This window comes from Mauremys mutica, chromosome 2 (assembly GCF_020497125.1).
Source record: "Mauremys mutica isolate MM-2020 ecotype Southern chromosome 2, ASM2049712v1, whole genome shotgun sequence".
NCBI classification, from domain to species: domain Eukaryota; kingdom Metazoa; phylum Chordata; order Testudines; family Geoemydidae; genus Mauremys; species Mauremys mutica.
In genome coordinates this window covers 215,225,054-215,242,624 of record NC_059073.1, presented here as the reverse complement: position 1 = coordinate 215,242,624, position 17,571 = coordinate 215,225,054, and the positions used below count along the sequence as shown (strand labels likewise).

General features: G+C 39.2%; 1 protein-coding gene across 1 annotated transcript in view; it reads left to right on the top strand.

The window, feature by feature from the left end:
- The window catches only part of DNAJC13 (DnaJ heat shock protein family (Hsp40) member C13), an 88,164-nt gene that overhangs the window by 21,877 nt on the left and 48,716 nt on the right, over positions 1-17,571 (top strand). Inside the window, exons 9-21 of the mRNA XM_045004409.1 lie at positions 897-1,063; positions 1,188-1,267; positions 1,347-1,516; positions 4,337-4,436; positions 4,804-4,911; positions 5,883-6,038; positions 6,732-6,788; positions 8,305-8,426; positions 9,317-9,392; positions 11,299-11,394; positions 11,607-11,750; positions 14,314-14,396; positions 15,391-15,544. Of these exons, the coding sequence (XP_044860344.1) occupies positions 897-1,063; positions 1,188-1,267; positions 1,347-1,516; positions 4,337-4,436; positions 4,804-4,911; positions 5,883-6,038; positions 6,732-6,788; positions 8,305-8,426; positions 9,317-9,392; positions 11,299-11,394; positions 11,607-11,750; positions 14,314-14,396; positions 15,391-15,544 (1,513 nt within the window). The remainder of the gene's footprint in view (positions 1-896; positions 1,064-1,187; positions 1,268-1,346; positions 1,517-4,336; positions 4,437-4,803; positions 4,912-5,882; positions 6,039-6,731; positions 6,789-8,304; positions 8,427-9,316; positions 9,393-11,298; positions 11,395-11,606; positions 11,751-14,313; positions 14,397-15,390; positions 15,545-17,571) is intronic.

The window sequence follows — 17,571 nt, the reverse complement described above, 5'->3', positions numbered from 1 at the left end:
TAGTATTGATTGAAAGCTAATATATTAAATCTAGATGTTTTAGCTGGTATCCATGTGCTAAACTGTTCAGTGTCTGGACTGAGTTGGTCTTTCCTCTTCTCTTCTTCCCCCCCCCCACCCTCCCCTTTGTCTGCCCATCACACCTGTATGGATTAAATGTGGCTGAGGGTATCCTGTAGAGTAGTGGTGCTCAACCTTATTACACAGGAGGGCCACGTAAACCTAAGTACATCCATATGTGGGCCAAACAGATTCTACATATTACGATTTTAAAGTAACCTGTATTGATTTATATTTTAAGTTCAGCTTATTTTGTATGTATTTAGATAGACAATACTTATACATAGGAACAGCCTATTTTTACTCTTGTGTAAACTAAAATGATGTAAGCATGACAGCAGAATGCTAATGTGTGAGTTGCTAGTATATTGTATGGAAGCAGGCTGTGGGCCTTATGAAATGCTCTGTTGGGCTGTGAATGGTCCATGGACCATAAGCTAGGCACCTCTGATTGTAGAGCAAGGTGCTTGTGTGCAGAAAATAAAAACAAAAGTAGCACATGCAAGGAAAAAAAAAGTCCAGACAAATCTAGTCTAGCTGAAATACTACTTTCCCTATCATACTACACCCATCCACTATCACTTTACATATCTCCTTATTGTTAGTGGAAGAGTTCCACTATAGTTTGTCATGTTATTGGTTCATGCAGTTTGTATTTGGTAGCATTGCAAACTTTAAAAAGTGGAAAACATTGATCCATGTGAATTCAAGTAGAAATCTTGGGCACACATATGTACGGTGCAGTCAGTGTGCTCAACTTTTTTCTTATAACAATCATAAGTGCCTAAATAAATTCACAGGGTAATAAGTGTCTAAACATGTTTCTCTCTTCTCAGAGATTCCCTGTTAGCTAGCTTGCTGGATGGAGTAAGAGCCTCTGGCAATAGAGATGTGTGTGTGAAAATGACCCCAACACACAAAGGCCAGCGCTGGGGATTGCTGAGCATGCCTGTAGATGAGGAAGTAGAGAGCCTTCACCTCCGGTTTTTAGCTGCTCCTCCAAGTAAGTTCAGCTTTTACTGCAGTTCAAAGAACGTGTGGTGTGTTTTGGTTTTTTTTATAGCACAACAGATCTCTAAGCCATTTAAAATCTATAACTCCCAACTACCTTTTGTTTCTCATTGCAGATGGTAATTTTGCAGATGCTGTGTTCAGGTTCAATGCTAACATCTCATACAGTGGAGTTCTGCATGCAGTAACACAAGATGTAAGAATGAATTCTCTGCCCAACCTCTTCCAGTTTTGTTGTTTTATACAAGTGTTAATGGTTCTTCCTCCTTAACCAGGGTCTGTTCTCTGAAAACAAGGAGAAACTGATTAATAATGCCATAACAGCATTACTGTCTCAAGAGGGGGACATTGTAGCATCTAATGCAGAACTTGAAAGCCAGTTCCAAGCTGTGAGACGACTAGTTGCTTCAAAAGCTGGCTTCCTTGCCTTTACTCAGCTTCCTAAGTAAGTATTTAAGCTGATAGCGGGAAACTTTGTTTTAAAGACTTGTGCTCACCAGTCTCTCTTTGAAACTTTGAGTCTGAGTTGAGGTTGAGATCATCCATAATTGCTGAGGCTTCGGGGAAAAACTTGTATAAAGTAGCAGTTTTATGTATGTAAGACTATAAGGTTGATGGTACTGGATCACCTGATTGTGTACACTGCATCTTGCTGACGGTTTCTGAATTAGGGGTTCTCAGCACTCTAAGATTTAATCTTTAGCGTTCCCAGCTATGGTTCTGCTTTTAAGTTATAGTTTGTGTTAGATATTTACTCAGAACACTCAAAACTGATTTCTTTTCCTTAAAAGAACAAATGCAGTAGTTTAATCCATGGGTAGTCAATGATGGACCGCCAGATGCTGTTGAACGAACCTCAAAATCATTTACTATTTTTCATTATTGTGTGTTTTTTTGTTTGTTTGTTTTTGTTTTTTCTCTGGAGTCTGGACCTTGACTATATACCTTCACCAAGAAATTTGGACCTTGACCAAAAAATAGACTACCTCTGGTTTAATCTTTCTGGTGACACATCAGCTGCAATTACAAATTCCATACATTCCACAGGGGATAAAAGGTGCAGTGAGCACCAAGCTTAGTGTAAAATCAGTTACACCTTAGATTACGTGCATTAGAGGAGCAAAAAGTAAGATGTAAAGGAAGTAGGTTTTGCAATGTTGCTCATTGCCAATTTGTAGAACTCACGATACATACTCATAATTGGCTTAAAGATGCAATCTGGAAACCTTTTGACTGACTTTCTGAAGAAATTGTGCATGTCTTGTTCACTTTCAGAATTAGGCTACTTTTGTAAAAATGAAGTAAGTTCAGCCTTCATTATATGTGTTAAAAGTGTGTGTGGCTTTTAGAAGATTATTGTGAAGAAATTTTATAAATAGAAAAAATTGGGCAAATTAAATTAGCTACAGTTTCTTTTTGTTTTGTTTTGTGTTTAAATTTCTTGAACTGAATTCTCTGATTTTTGGGCATTAATCTATTGTAAACTTTTCACTGGTCATGTAAAGTGATGATTTCTTTTGTTGTGCATTTAGTAAGTCCATGTCCTTACTATAACTACTATTATGTCAGACTTTGAACTCCGACTTTGGGCTTTTGGACTCAGCTTTCTTTTGGCAAAAATGTACGTTGTTTAGTTGTAATGAAAGAAAATGAAAATATGTAGGGAGAGGTCCTCTAAAGACTTGTATATATGAGGAGTTACACCCCAGTTTGCTCCACACTAAGTTTACCCTACACCGTCCTGCTGAGCTCTAAGAATGTCTGCACAGCAACTGGTCACCCATGGCTGGCTGGTGTTAGCTGACTCAGGCTCATGAGGCTCAGGCTTCAGTGCGGTTTCACTGCTGTGTAAACTTCTGGGCTTGCGCTGGAGCTTGGGCGCTAGGACCCTGCAGCATAGGAGGGTCCCAGAGCTTGGGCTCCAGCCAGAGCCCGGAAGTCTACACAGCAGTGAAACAGCCCTGCAGCACAAGCCAGAGTTGGCTGGCATGGGCCGGTTGCAGTTGTCTCTTTGCTGTGTAGACATATCCTAATGGTCTATGTAGATCCTGCTGTTGCACACTAAAGATTATGTAGTGCACTTTGATCTACTCCCATTTCAAAGTAGATTAGATCAATCTAAACTTTGAAATGGGAGTAGATCAAAGTGCACTACATAATCTTTAGTGTGTAGCAGAAGGTTCCATGGAGACGCTTAGGCCTTGTATATAGTATGGCTTAAGTCAGTGTAAGTGATGTGGCTCGGGGTGTGAAAACCACACCCTGAACAATGTAAGTTGTATCAATTTAGTGTGGTGTAGACACCACTTTGTTGGTGGAGATGCTGTCCTGCCGACATAGCTTCTGTCTCTCGTTGAGGTGGAGTAATTACATCAACAGGAGAGCGCTCTCCCGTTGGCGCAATGCATCTTCACCTGACGCGGTGCAACGGTGCCAATGTCATGTGGTAGTGAAAACAAGCCATTAGTATGCAGCAGGCTAGTGTGAGGTAGACTCGGGGCTGGCTCCAAGTTTTTTACCACCCCAAGCAAAAAAAAATTTCCCACCGCCTCCTCCCCCGGCCCCATTCCAACCCATTCACCAGATCCCCGGCCCTGCCTCCTCCCCAGGGCATGCTGCATTTCCCCTTCTATCCCTCCCTCCCAGGCAAGCCTGGAAGAGAGAGGGGAGAAGCAGAGTGGCAGTGTGCTCGGGGGAGGAGGCAGTGGTGAGCTGGGGGGGAGCGGTTCCTCTATGCGGCCACCCCCCCACACCCCGGTTACTTCCTGCGGCCCTCCCTACGCCCCCCCCCCACCCTAACAGCTGATTTGCGTGGCAAGCCTGGGAGGGAGTGGGGAGAAACGGAGCGGCAGCGTGCTCAGGGGAGCAGGTGGCAGTGGAGCGGAGGTGAGCTGGGGAGGGGGCGGTTCCTCTGCCCCTCCCCCGCCCGGGTTACTTCCTGCAGCCCTCCCCGTGCCCCCCACTGCTGCAGCTCACCTCCGCTCAAACACAAACCAAAAAAAACCCAAAACAAACCAAAAAAAAAAAAAAAGCCGGAGTGCTGCCCCTTGGAAAGTGCCACCCCAATCACATGCTTGGAGCACTGGTGCCTAGAGCCGGCCCTGGGTAGACTTATACTCCAGCTTGCCACATACTAACAGTTCATATAGACAAGCCCTAAATTCTGAGTTAGCTGCTCGAAGGTTCTTGATATCAAAGGCTTTTTTAAAAGATATCTTGATACACTTGCAATATCCATTTTAAATTACCTTTTTTCTCGTGACAGATTTCGGGAACGTCTAGGAGTAAAGGTGGTGAAAGCTCTTAAAAGAAATAATGATGGAGTAACACATGCTTCTATTGACATGCTATGTGCTCTCATGTGTGTAAGTGTTTAAATCACTATGTTACAGAATAGGAGATTTCCTATTTTGAAATGATTAAATATGTGAATTGCAAGGCACTGAAAATGGGGGTTTGTGTGGAAAGTGTAGTGCATGCGTATCTTGCAGTGTACATAGGCTATCCAGTAGTATCACATGAGTAGACTCAGTTGTCATGGTTGTTTAGAAGTAGGAACAGGATTCACTCTCATAACTAGCTTGTTTTCCTTTGTCACGAGTCCACTGTTAGTATTAAATTTTGGTGGACTGTAGTTTCATTCTGCTACATCAAAAGACTTGTGCAGATCTTTAAGTTTAGTTCGAAGGCTGAAATATGACTGCATTTGTGAATGCTTTCTTTATCATATAGCCTATGCATGATGATTACGACTTGAGGCAAGAGCAGCTGAACAAAGCTTCCCTTCTTTCTTCAAAGAAGTTTCTGGAAAACTTATTAGAGAAATTTAATTCTCATGTGGTAAGTCATAGATTAAGGCATAGTTCATGGAAAAAGTACTGAAATATTAAAGGTTGAGGGTTTGACAGGTCATATATAGCAAGTCCTTTAAAGTAAGCTTGTGCACATCTTTGCTATAAGAGAAGTTTGCACTCATGGCTCAAATGCAAAAATATATCTAATTGATACTGAGACTGTGTTCAGTATGTATCTGGGGAAATCAGAGGGAAACTGCTCTCTTCACAGACCCTAAGAGCAAGTCTACACTGCCCTAAGGGCATATGAATAGCTGTGTGCACCAAAGTGCTATTCTGTAACTCCCCTGTGTGGATGCTGAAGGCGTGAATTTAAAGGTCCTGAGTTACCAAAGAGAACAAAATTATTGATAACTCAGAACCTTGAAGTTTGTGCCTGCAGCCTCCACACAGAGGAGTCACAGTGCAGCACTTTGGTGCTATCCAAACCCCCCTTGTGCAAAATGCAGGGCAGTGTAGACATGCCATAAGAGGGCTCTCATTAGGTTTTTTGTAACATGTTCAGCCTATATAGGCAGAAAAGCATTCCCGTTAAACCAGTCCTTTCCAACAGAATAACCTCGTGCAAGGACTCTAAAAGCGCTACTTAGAAACTGTAGCTCCTCTGATCTGTAGCGCTCTGATTTATTTGAGCTCTTTTGGTTTCCCCCCCAAAAAACTACTTTCAACTCCGTTCAGAGGACTCTCTGCTTCTGTGAAGCATGATATAATGAATCCTTTGTGGAATGCTCTGGAAACTTTTTTTTGTTTTGCCACACTAAAATAATGGCAATGGTTTTTATCTTTCTGTATTTGAAATACTGCTATTTATTAGCTACAAGTGGGATGCAGGTAAGAGTGGTGGAGGAAATGACCTGTGCTCCTTTGGTAGCTCAAGGGCAATACTAAAATCCTAAGTAAAGATTTTAAAACCAGCTGGTATGATTAAAATTCTTACATGCTTCATTTAAATTTCAGGGTCATGGGACAGGTGCCCTTGTTATTAGTTCACTTCTGGACTTCCTTACATTTGCCCTCTGTGCTCCGTATAGTGAGACAACTGAAGGGCAGCAGTTTGATATGTTGTTAGAGATGGTAGCATCTAATGGGAGAACCCTCTTTAAGCTCTTTCAGGTGAGACCTTTTTTGTTCTCTTACTACCTCAAGCCATACCTATGTGCTAGCAGGAAGAGAGGCATTTCAAAAGGGCATGGGCTTCCAGTCACTGTGACCTCTGATTGCAGAGTTCAAAAAGTCTGTGGGGACAATGCCATTGTGGGATTGTTGCTGGAGGACTCTCTGTACCAGTATAAGTAATTCAGCATCCACACAGGCATTTTGCCAGTAGAAGAGTGCTGGTAGAGGGTTTGTGCTGCTCTGGGAACTGGTTTAATTTGACCAACAGAAGCTCAGGGTTTTGTCAACAAGATTTAAAATTGAGTGTGGATGCATATAAGGCTGTTTTAGCACATGGTAAGTTTTTTGCCTGTAATACTTTGTAGTGCGGACCAGGCCGAGAAGAATTGTTTCCATGTCCATTTGATCATTTCAGTCTTTTGAGAGTACCCAGAAACTTCCAGTAGTGCTATTTGCATAACTGTAATGTGAACTCTTGTTCATAGGAACAGGTCAGAACTCTTAATTTATTTCAGGGGCCCTGAGCCTATGCTCCCCAAGAACTATAAATATTTGGTCATTTTTGACCAGAGCTGAATTCAGAACTGCATCCTAGATGAAATTCAGTTTCCTATCCCTTGAACTGTCTGTTTCCCCATAAAAATGTAAGTTAGTTTGTGCTGTTGCTAAATTGTAACTAACTCTTTTCAGCACCCTTCAATGGCAATTGTAAAAGGAGCTGGTTTGGTTATGAAGGCAATAATAGAGGTGAGATTATTTTTTAAATAATTACTTTGGGATAACATGCTGAGAAGTGTTGAATGTGGCTTTATTTCTTTCCTGAATAGGAAATTGGAATCTGTAGCTTGTCAGTAGTAAAAACCAGTTCCAACTCTTCAGTGATAAATATCCTCAGACTATAGGAGAATGAGACAGTCTGTTCTGGCTTGCACATATATAATGTGATGGACTGAATTTTCTTGAATTGAATTATATTTAATACCTTTGAGGTCCATTGTAGTAAAAAATGCAATTGTGTTATGTTGAGCTGTTGGATATACCTTCTCTAGTAGGAGAGGGATGCTAATGTACTTTCTCCATTGAAGCTGCTCCCAGGGAGAGGTATGCATATACTAGTTCAAACTGAATTCTCCATGGGCTCCTAAACAAAGGATTTTTTGGATAAATAGACTGGCTTTAAACTGGCTCAAGGCTGCCTTCCTGATCCAGCAAATGGGCCCTCAACATACAGAGGTCCTGCCAAAGTCCTTAGACAAGGGTTGGAAGGAAGGACTGGGCCTACTGAGACCTGTAAGACTGGGTGTTTTGTTCTGAGCTGAAGCTGTGATGTATTTAAAACTAAAAGGAAACCCTTTGAGTCAGCTGTTTGAGGGACTGCTCCAGTCAGAGCCCATGTTAGGGCTGGGGTAATCTCTGGTAAGTTTTTATTAGCATGTGAGTAGGTTTTTATTTTTGTGTTCTCTGTGGCGCTTTTACCTTAGGAATAAAGTGGGTTTGCATAAGAGAGCCCTTTGGTAACTTACAATGATTGACAATCAGTCACTCTGTTAGTCTCTGAAAGTAAGCAGGTGTGCTCGGGAACCTGCCCTGCTGGGAATAACACAGTGAAGGCAAGGACCTGTGTAGCCTGGAAATAGCCCAGTCAGCAGGGAGTGAGATGCAGGTCTTCACCCAAGAAAGGCAATTGCTGGGGAGCTGTAAGTCTGAGAGTTGGTGGAAGCCTGAGAGTAGGTACCCTCTCTGGACTACTGTGGAAAATACAAGTGCAGTTGTCCTGAACTGTGAAACACAGCACTGTTAACTAAGTTTAAGTTGCACACTCTGTAACTGATGGTAGTACACAAGTAAAAGAATCCAGCTTGTCTTTCAGATCCCAGGTTGAATTTGTGGGGCAAGGTGCTGGGGAGCAAAACATCACTAATTCTAAAATGAGCAAATTTGGTGTTACTATAAACATGCCATTTTTTTTTAGGTTGTAATGGCTATTTGAACTAATGTCTTAAAGCCAATTGGAAAGCTTCTGTTCTTGTGACTTCACTTCAGTTAGAACCTCTGATCCCTGCTGCTGAGATTTCATTTTTTAAAGCTACGTAGGAGGGTGCCCTGAATAGAAGTGCGAAATTAACCATTCAGAATTACCCAAAATGCATATACTTAAATGAGTCAAATAGTCAAAATAGTTTGTAATGAATATTGTAAACTAAAGATAGAACAGCTCAATTAAGATTCTCTCCATAGTAATCATCTTGTCCTGTTTCCAAAGGAAGGAGATAAAGAGATTGCTACCAAAATGCAAGATCTTGCCCTCAGTGAAGGTGCCTTACCTCGTCATTTACGTACTGCTATGTTTACAATAAGCGCAGATCAAAGGATGCTTACAAATAGGTATGTCAAGTTTTATTTGACATTAATATTTGCATTATTCATATGTGGGAATGCTGAAACATGGGAAGCTTCCATTCTTGTTTTAAAAGAATCATTTTTCATTTTAAGCTTAATTTGCATATTTAAATGCTACAGGTGAATTACTCTATGACTGGGTGTAGTTTAGACATTTTCTTTGCATTTTAACTGCTTTGCCTAGTAGCACTTCAAGTGTGACAGTACAAAAAGTACAATTTCATAAACAAGATTTCACAACTCACTTCTCCTGAGTTCCTCATACAGTCCAGTTTTAATGTGGCCTTAATGATCAAGATGGCATACATTTCTTTGCTTACTATGCAAGCTGGATACTTAAACTTTCTTATGGGAATGTATGGAGAGAGGCTACTATTTCCCTAGTACTCTGCTTTTTGGAGTGCCTTCCTCTATTTGTTTAGATACATGATCTGTTTGAGAATGATAAAAGTATAATTTTCACAAAGTATAACTTTAGGCTTATCTACATGGCACTGGCAAAATGCACCAGAGAGGTGCAATTTGTAAAGCTTTCCAGTGTGTTGCTCTTTAACTGCTCCGTGCAGACTGTGCTAGCACACTTTAAAAGGTACCTCCTTTATATTAACGTACCTTTTTTTAGAGCATGCCAGCAGGGTCTGCATGAGAAAGTTACAGAGCAGCATGCTGAAGCGCTTTACAAAAAGATACCTAGTTCGCATTAACATCTTTTTTTTTTCTTGCTCTTGTGAACAAAGGGCATCTGAGCATTGGCTGTGCTGACAATGTAAAACTCTCTTTTTTTTTATAAGGCAGTTCTGAATTCACAGTAATGATTAAAAAACTACTGTTCTAGCCAAGACAACAGTAAAAATTTCTCAATGTCTTTTTTTCAGACAGCTAAGTAGACATTTAGTAGGCCTTTGGACAGCTGAAAATGCAACTGCTATGAGCTTGCTGAAACGTATTTTGGTAAGTGAGTGATCTACTCTTCTTAAACACCACTTCTAAATTATTATTATTTATTTTATCAGTTCATGTGTCCTCAAATGTTGGTATTCTTTTAGGTGTAAAAAATTTCAACTAAATATACCTGAGTAGCTTAGGGTTTTTTTTAATACCTGGGCACCTTTTGTTTAGTGTCAATGTTAAGTTTGACATGCAGTGCAGGAGATTAGGTTGAAGAGTGGGAAGGGATGGGATAACTTTATAGAACATACAATTTTAAAGCCTGTAACACCTATTGTCATTAATACACAAGTAAAGATTTTGCCAGAGATAGGGGAACGGGAAACACAGCCACATGGGGGAAGAAGTAACTTGAACTGGCAGGTGAGCTAACTGGAGCTGCTGGCTCCTTCTCTTGACGTAAGGGGACAAATCAGAGAACAGAGCAACCTAGTCATTGTAGCTATCTTAACTAAAGAGTGTGGGAGGCAGAAATGAGACTCTAGCTGTGTGGATGGGGCAAAGACTCTGTGGATAAAATTATTTTTTAAAAAGGGATTGAGATAGAAAATGGAGAACAGTAGAGTTAAGGAGTAGATGGAGAGAATAAAAACACTCAAAACAAGTTGGAAAAAGACAGTGAACTAGAACAGGAAAGAGAGTGGAGTAAAGCCAGTAAGGGGGCAAGCTCTACCGAGGGCACAGGAGATATAGTAAGTGATGCTTTTTAAAAGATTAAGTAAGTTGGATGGAAGCATTGCCAAACAGATAACTTTATTGCTTTACATTGAAGAGTTTGGCTTTTGGGTTGAGGGAAAGTTGTGATGCACTCAATGTTCGTTTCGCTAGTATCCTAGTCCAAGGGAAACTTGCCAAAATCTTGGATTCTAGGTGGAGCTAGTAGCTATGCTGTTACCCATGGCTTAAAGAACTGCTGGAAGGCACTTATAATCCCTTAGCAGTGTAGTATCTAAGAACTTCTATTAAATAGTTTAAGGTTGCCTTACCCTTTTCATTATTGGACTCAGTTTTCAGTTGCTTGTAATTTTGTTGAACTTCAACCATTCTGGCTGATACTTGCCATGCTGGGTCTCTGTTTCAGGCTGAACTTTCTTTTTTTTTAAAAAAAAAAAGGCAAAATTCAGTTAAACAAGGCAAAGAAGTACATGGGCAACAGCTGTTAAATACTTTCAACCATCACTGGCAAGTTCTAGCATCTCCATGCTTCTGGGAAGGGGCTCAAATTGGGCATGGGGATTGCTCTGGTATCAGGGATGTCTCTTGTGCCAATTTTCATGGAGACAGCAAATTTGGCCATGTTAAACCTCTGAAAAAATCTCATTGGAACTCTGTGGTATGGGTAGAGAGAGAATCCAGTGCTCCAGATTGGCTTTTACATCAGAATGGCCATACTGGGTCAGACCAAAGATCCATCTAGCCCAGTATCCTGTCGTCAGACAGAAGCCAATGCCAGGTGCCCCAGATTAACTGCATTAAACATAAAACCATCCTGTCTCTTCCTGCAGTTCCCTGCTTCATTCACTACACAACTTCCAGCTTCCCCACCAAATGGTACAGTGGTCCTATATACAACATTCTGTTCACTATGCACTATGTTGAGTACAGTCCATCCTGTGTACTGAGTGAAGCAGGGTCCTGTGGGGGGTGGGGGGGGGGAAATAGTCTTTAATTACATATTATCTAAATGTATATGCACCAGGGGGGCCAGATTAACGTTGCCTGTGCAACCTTAATGCTAGTATTTCCCAACTTGCAAGTGTTTCAAAAGTATGTGGCAATATTTCCATTCTTTTAATGTAGAGTTTTTGTATATGATAGACTACTTACCTACACTAGGCACTTACACCGGTATAACTTACTCTTGAATTCAGAGATTTGTTATGGAATACAAATTATTTTGTGGCTTTAGCCATCAGGTTTGCTGGCGTACCTGGACAGCGCTGATCCTGTTCCTGAGAAGGATGCTGACCGGATGCATATTAGGGATAATTTAAAAATTGCAACTGTAAGTAGAAAAATTTGTATTTATCTAAAAAGAATGGTGAGCTTAAAATGACTAATTCTCTATTCATCTGTGTAACTTGTTCCACGTACTGTACCGGTATCTAAATGGGGGAAGGAGGGAAGAAATTGTTGTAAAATGTTGATGCTCATTGTCTCCAAAATACACTTGTGATTAAATTTCTATTAAGTTACTGATAGGCTTTTGTTCCACAGGACCAGTATGGCAAGCTTAGTAAAGTGCCAGAGTGGCAGAGACTGGCTGGAAAAGCTGCTAAAGAAGTAGAGAAATTTGCCAAAGAGAAAGTAGATCTGGTTTTGATGCACTGGAGGGACAGAATGGGCATTGCTCAAAAAGAGGTAAAAACACAGACAAGTTTATACCTTTTTTCCATCTCAAATTTCTCTTAAGTCACTATTTACCATGCTGGGTAAACACTGGGCTTTTTCCACGACTAATGCAGTATAACTGGTAGGTTGATTTCAAGGACCGTGGTGAAAATACTGAGTCTTGGCTTTAACTGTGAATGTGCTATTTAAAATACTGTTACAAAACATTAGTTCTTTGTTTCCAGGTTTACAAATTTTTGCCTTTTCTCTTTTTTTTTTTTCATTTTTAGCTAGAAATTTGAGTGATTGTAGTGAATCAGTTGAGGTGGGAGAGGGGCATATTAGTAACTTGCAGACATGTCATTTGTCATGCACACATTTCCAACTTGCATAAACACCTCTTTTTTGCTTAAACTAATTACCTAGGAAACTAGACTGCAACTGGATTCTTTTGCACCCTTCTGGTTATAGGCATCTTACAGAAGTTAGAGCAGCAGAAATCCTTAAGAGGCTGCTGCAGAAACAGTCTTTTAAACAATAATGTGATAGGAAAATATTCAAGGATTTTCAATGTGTATTTGAGGTATACATTCATTTGGTATATTTATTCATTAGTATCACTGTACTTCATCCGACTTTGTGTTTGGAAGAATAGAACATTGCTTTGAATGAATAGACTTAAACTTTCAATATTGGAATTTCTTGATAGTAATGTCAGCTTTTTACCTTAAGGTCACCTGGCTCTTGTTGTTCAGTCTGTGCCTCCTCCTCAGTACTTAAATTATTTTAAGATGGTGTAGGTCTGTGTGTTCAGCAGCTATATTCTCCTAATAGCCAAGAGGTCACCCTATTTTCCTTGTTGAGGAAAGTGGAGGGTGCCGTGAGACTCCCTCCTGACTCTTCTATGCATTTATTTTATGCTCTGTCATTCCTCCTCTTCCCTTGTCCCTTCTGTATGGTTGTTCTTTTGTGATTATAAAGGTCAGCTGATATGACTTACCCCTTTTTTCTTGCTATTATAATTCCAACTTTTTTGACCCTAGTCCTTTCTTGCTGACTTTTTTTTGTGTTTTTCAGTACTAAACTTGGCATTCTAGTCGATTTAGCTTCCTCTAAGTGAAATTTGCCTGTTCTCTGAAGTTTCAGTTCTTCATTTAGAAGTTTTGTCATTTTCGGTTTGCTGCCCATACATAGGAAAGATGGAAAAGTAGGGGAAATGCAACATATCACATCTGATTTTCAACACTTTCTCCTGATTTCTGATGTAAATAAAGTCTTAAAGTAAAACACAAATGACACAACTTAGAAAAGTAAGAAATTATGTGGGTCCTGAGGCAGGTTTACTCTTATTTAGCTTTGGCCTATTTCTCTGTGTAAAATTTGTTAAACAGTCTTCGTGGGACAGAGTGAAAATTCAGTTAAAAATAAATCAGATGTATGGCTGTTTGTTTTTTTATTTTAGCTGAATTTCTCAGTAAAAATCTATTTCCACAAGCTGCATATTATAAACTCTAAGTATGAACACTTACGCTTTTTCCTTGGTGTCTTATTTACTTGGGAAGGATAAACCATTAATGCACAATAGGTAACAGACATGGTTCTGCAAAACAAAATTCTGAACTGTCTTCACTTTTGATTGTGATTCTTATCAATCAAATTACATTGAAAGTATTTGTTTTGGTAACATTTTATAACTCCATGTTACCATATACAATATTTTTAGTGGCTGTATCTTACTTTGTTTAAATATTCCCTTTTTCTTTCTACTTTCCAATCACAATCAGGACAGAAACAATATGGTGAGTTTGTATACTACTTTCATGGCTTATGTTTCATTAAACTCTGCCTGGCATGTGATGTCTTGTCTAGCAGTGCATTTTAGATGTTGTTGTTTGTTGTTGTTGTTAATCAAACAATCTTTCAGTTTCCAAGCTGGGTCTGTGACTTCCCCCCCCTTGTGCTGCTCATAGATCCTTTACTTCTGAACAACAAAGTAGCCTTTTGTGTTCTCCAGCTTTGTGGCTGCTAGTCTTACTGTGGGTATTGTCTCCTGAAAGATGGGTCTGGTTCTGCTCCCCAGTCACTCTTTGGCTTGGTGGAAAAGAGTTTTTTCCTGCATGGTTAATGTATGCATGTAACACAGTATATTTAAATATTACCCAGCAGTTTTTGCTGATTCTCTACTTTAGTGTGCATATGGTGATGGGATTTGGGTTTTTTATACAAGATGATAAGGGGTAACTGTGTATGATAAAAGTACATGGCTGCAAGTTTCTCTAGCATGATTTGATGACCTTTGTTGGTAATTTAGTATTAATATGGTGCAAGTCACTAGCTAAAGATTTCAGTTGTGTTGTTCTGTTGTCACTGCCTTTGAAATCACTGATTAGAAAACTGCATCACTAGTAATAAGTGTTCTCTTGGAAAGCAGAGATCTCTCAGCAACAGCCAGTGAAAACAAAGCTTAATTTTCATGTTTCAAGTAACACTAGAAACCCACTCTTATAAGAACATGTGCTGAAGTGAAATTATCCAGGTATCTGCTATTGCTAATTGTCCTAGCCCTGAATTTGGCATCTTTTTCTATTTGCAGAACATTAATCAAAAGCCAGTAATACTAAGGAAACGAAGGCAAAGAATAAAAATAGAAGCAAACTGGGATCTTTTCTATTACAGGTAAATATCTAGAATAAATGTACTATGCTTTTTAAAATAGCCATGTGTTTAATTCATCTGTTATAGTTAAGTTAATAAATCATGGCCATTCACTTGACAGATGCAGAAGCTCTAACTCAAAGCTACAGCTATAAAGATAGTTTAAACAGTACAACTTGAAATATTTGACATGAACTTTAACCACAAATATAATGTATGGAGCAAAAAATACTCAAATGCGCTAGGTAAATTCTTTAGTCTGCTTCTGAAATGCACATGGCTAGCCCTAGCCTCATTGTCTTGCTTTTGACCTTGCATACTCAGATACATTTAACAAGGCTGTATATGAAATTTTTGTAAGACACAACTGAAACGTGTTTCCCTTTTACCATTTATGCTGTCACTTGTACAACCAAGTCCCAGGAGGCAAATTGCATTTCAGAGAACTAATAGGGTTAATGCTTTTGAAAAGTAGGGTATTGCTATTTCAAGAACCTTATTTTTGTTGATTTAAAGTGGCTTCTGGCTTTATTTTAAGGTAGAGTGGATGTCTTGTCTGATGCTCATAGACACTAAAGATATGGCTACACGGCAGAGAAAAAACCATGGCTGGTCCCTGCAGGGTGGGAGGGTTGCAGAGCTCAGTCTCTATGCCAAGCCTGGAAATCTACCCAGCAATGAAACAGCCCCACAGCCTGAGCCTTGTGAACCTGAGTCAGCTGGCACTATCCAGCTGCAGGTTTTTCTTTGCTGTGTGTAGACAGATCCTTAGACTAATAACAAAGTAGGCATATTGAGCAAGTCACTAATGTAATATCAAAATGATTTAAACACAAGTGAGACTTTGTATTGTACAAATCAAGAATAAAATGGCAAAGCATATTCCCTTCTCTACTAATTCATTGAAGTACAGTATGCTCTGATGTGCATGGCAGGTTTATATGCATTTTAAACTATCTTTATCAACATTAAAAGAGTAGAAAACTTTGTTTTTACTAGCCATGCTTTCTCCTAGATTTCTTCAAGATCATGCTAGGTCAAATTTGATTTGGAACTTCAAAACACGGGAAGAGTTGAGAGATACCCTTGAATCCGAAATGCGGGCATTCAATATTGACAGAGAACTTGGCAGTGCTAATGTTATCTCATGGAATCATCATGAGTTTGAGGTAAACTTTTCTAATACCTTTTACTTAAATCCTAATATTGTAGTCCTAGTGTCCTTACGCATCAGCTTTTTTCTGTAACATTCTAAATGAGTGTTATACACAACCTTTGTCAAAAATGATTGGGCAGAGTATATAAACTCAAAGCTATGAAGGAGAAAGCAGGCACCTCCTCTGTATAGTACTGACTTTTTTTTTTTTTTAATTGACTGTATGCAGGCTATACAGACTAGTTCCCCTTCCGGCAGGATGCATAGTCCTTTTTCAAAGGAATCTCTATGAACTACCTCATACACCCAGATTAAATGGCTTTGTACAGGCAAGACAAATCTCTGATCAGCCAAGAGGGAGTCTAAATATATTCACTAAAAACACAAACTATATAAATAGCCATTTGTCTTAACAGTGAAAGTGGCAGAGATATTTAGATATGACAAAATATACACATGAAGCACTGCAGACAAGTGTATTTAACACATGGATTCAAAGATTAATTCATCTTAAAGGAGTTGTCATTATGACAACCAAAGTTGGGAATCTGGGCCAAAGTCCCATAAACGTAACACAGAGGGCTTCTGACACACTGGAAGAAAGCACCTATGTATAAATTCCCAATAGAACTGTTCTATTAATTTCAAGCATTAATTCTAGCAAGGTTAACAGTGAGTGAGAGCCATTAAAATGTAAGGCCCATGCAGTATTCCACTTTCTTTTTACAGTATGTATCAACATACTTGTCCTGATGATTTATTGTACGTTCCCATGTTCAATTAAAAGTGAATAATAAACAAGTGCAAAAATCAGTATGGTACCAAAACACTTGGAGGGGCTGGCTTTCAGAAAGCTTACTAAATATTAGGCAGCCCATCTAAAGTCCTGAATAGATTGGATATCAAATAGCATGCAGAATATTGATGCTTCTGGGAAGAGTAAGCCCTTCAAAACATCATTGAAACAATCTGTGACACACCCAGGGTAAAATAGTTTCGACATATGGAATTCCATTATTTTGGAAATGGGTAGTATTTCTCTAAGGTGTCTCATAAGTGAAGAGGCCATAACTAGGTGGGAACAGAATAAACTGACTTGCTTAGGCCTATTTCAGGTGTGGTGGTTTTTTTTTTTTTAAATCATTCAATAATAAAGCCTTCAGATAGCAGATTGTATATTTTCTAATTTTGACATTGTCTCCACAACAGAATGGATTGAATAGAAAACAAAAATAGGAAGCAGAACTTGAGTGCTGTTGAAGATGGCAAATCACCATCTCATCAGTAGGAAGAGTCACTAGAAGTAACTAAATCCAGCTTTTACATAGTCTCCAATAAATGCAATCAAACAACCTCAAACTCTGGACAGTACATCGTAAACACTTTCTGCAGTTGTTCACTGATTGATATTTTGGTCACATATGAAAAGCTTACAGAAAACTTGTAACAAACATATATAGCTTTAGAAAAAGCATAGATTCTGAGATATTCCCTCCCAAATCTACAAAACCTGACTCTATCACGGCAGTATATGTCATAAGAGGAAATCTACAGGCACAGTGTGACTAAACAGAGGCAACGTATTATGCTTCAGATTGGTCCAAGACTGGTTTGAGGGCTGTTGGGATTCTGTCAGTGAACTTCTCATAACCTGCAAGAAACAGACGTTGGTGTATAATGCCACACTTAAAACATTTAAACTTACTTTTGTATTCTTGCAGGTATCTTTACATGTAAGCATTCTTATATTAGTGGTTTTTAATTGAGGATGGGTGAAGGGTACAGAGTTAACTTCATCTTGGAACCCTATTAACTCATGTAATTATGATTTTATTTGTACTCCTGCTATTGAACTGTTGCCTCTAGGCTTTGCAACACCTATTTGACTTGTTAAATGTTAGCTGTTACAATGCTGTACTGTATCCATTATTGTAGAGATCCCTGTGCTAGATTGTTTAAACTAAAAGGTGTGTTGTATAATGCTTCAGTTTTAGGTAAACGCTTTGTTTAAAAATACATAGTGTATTAGAATATTAAAAT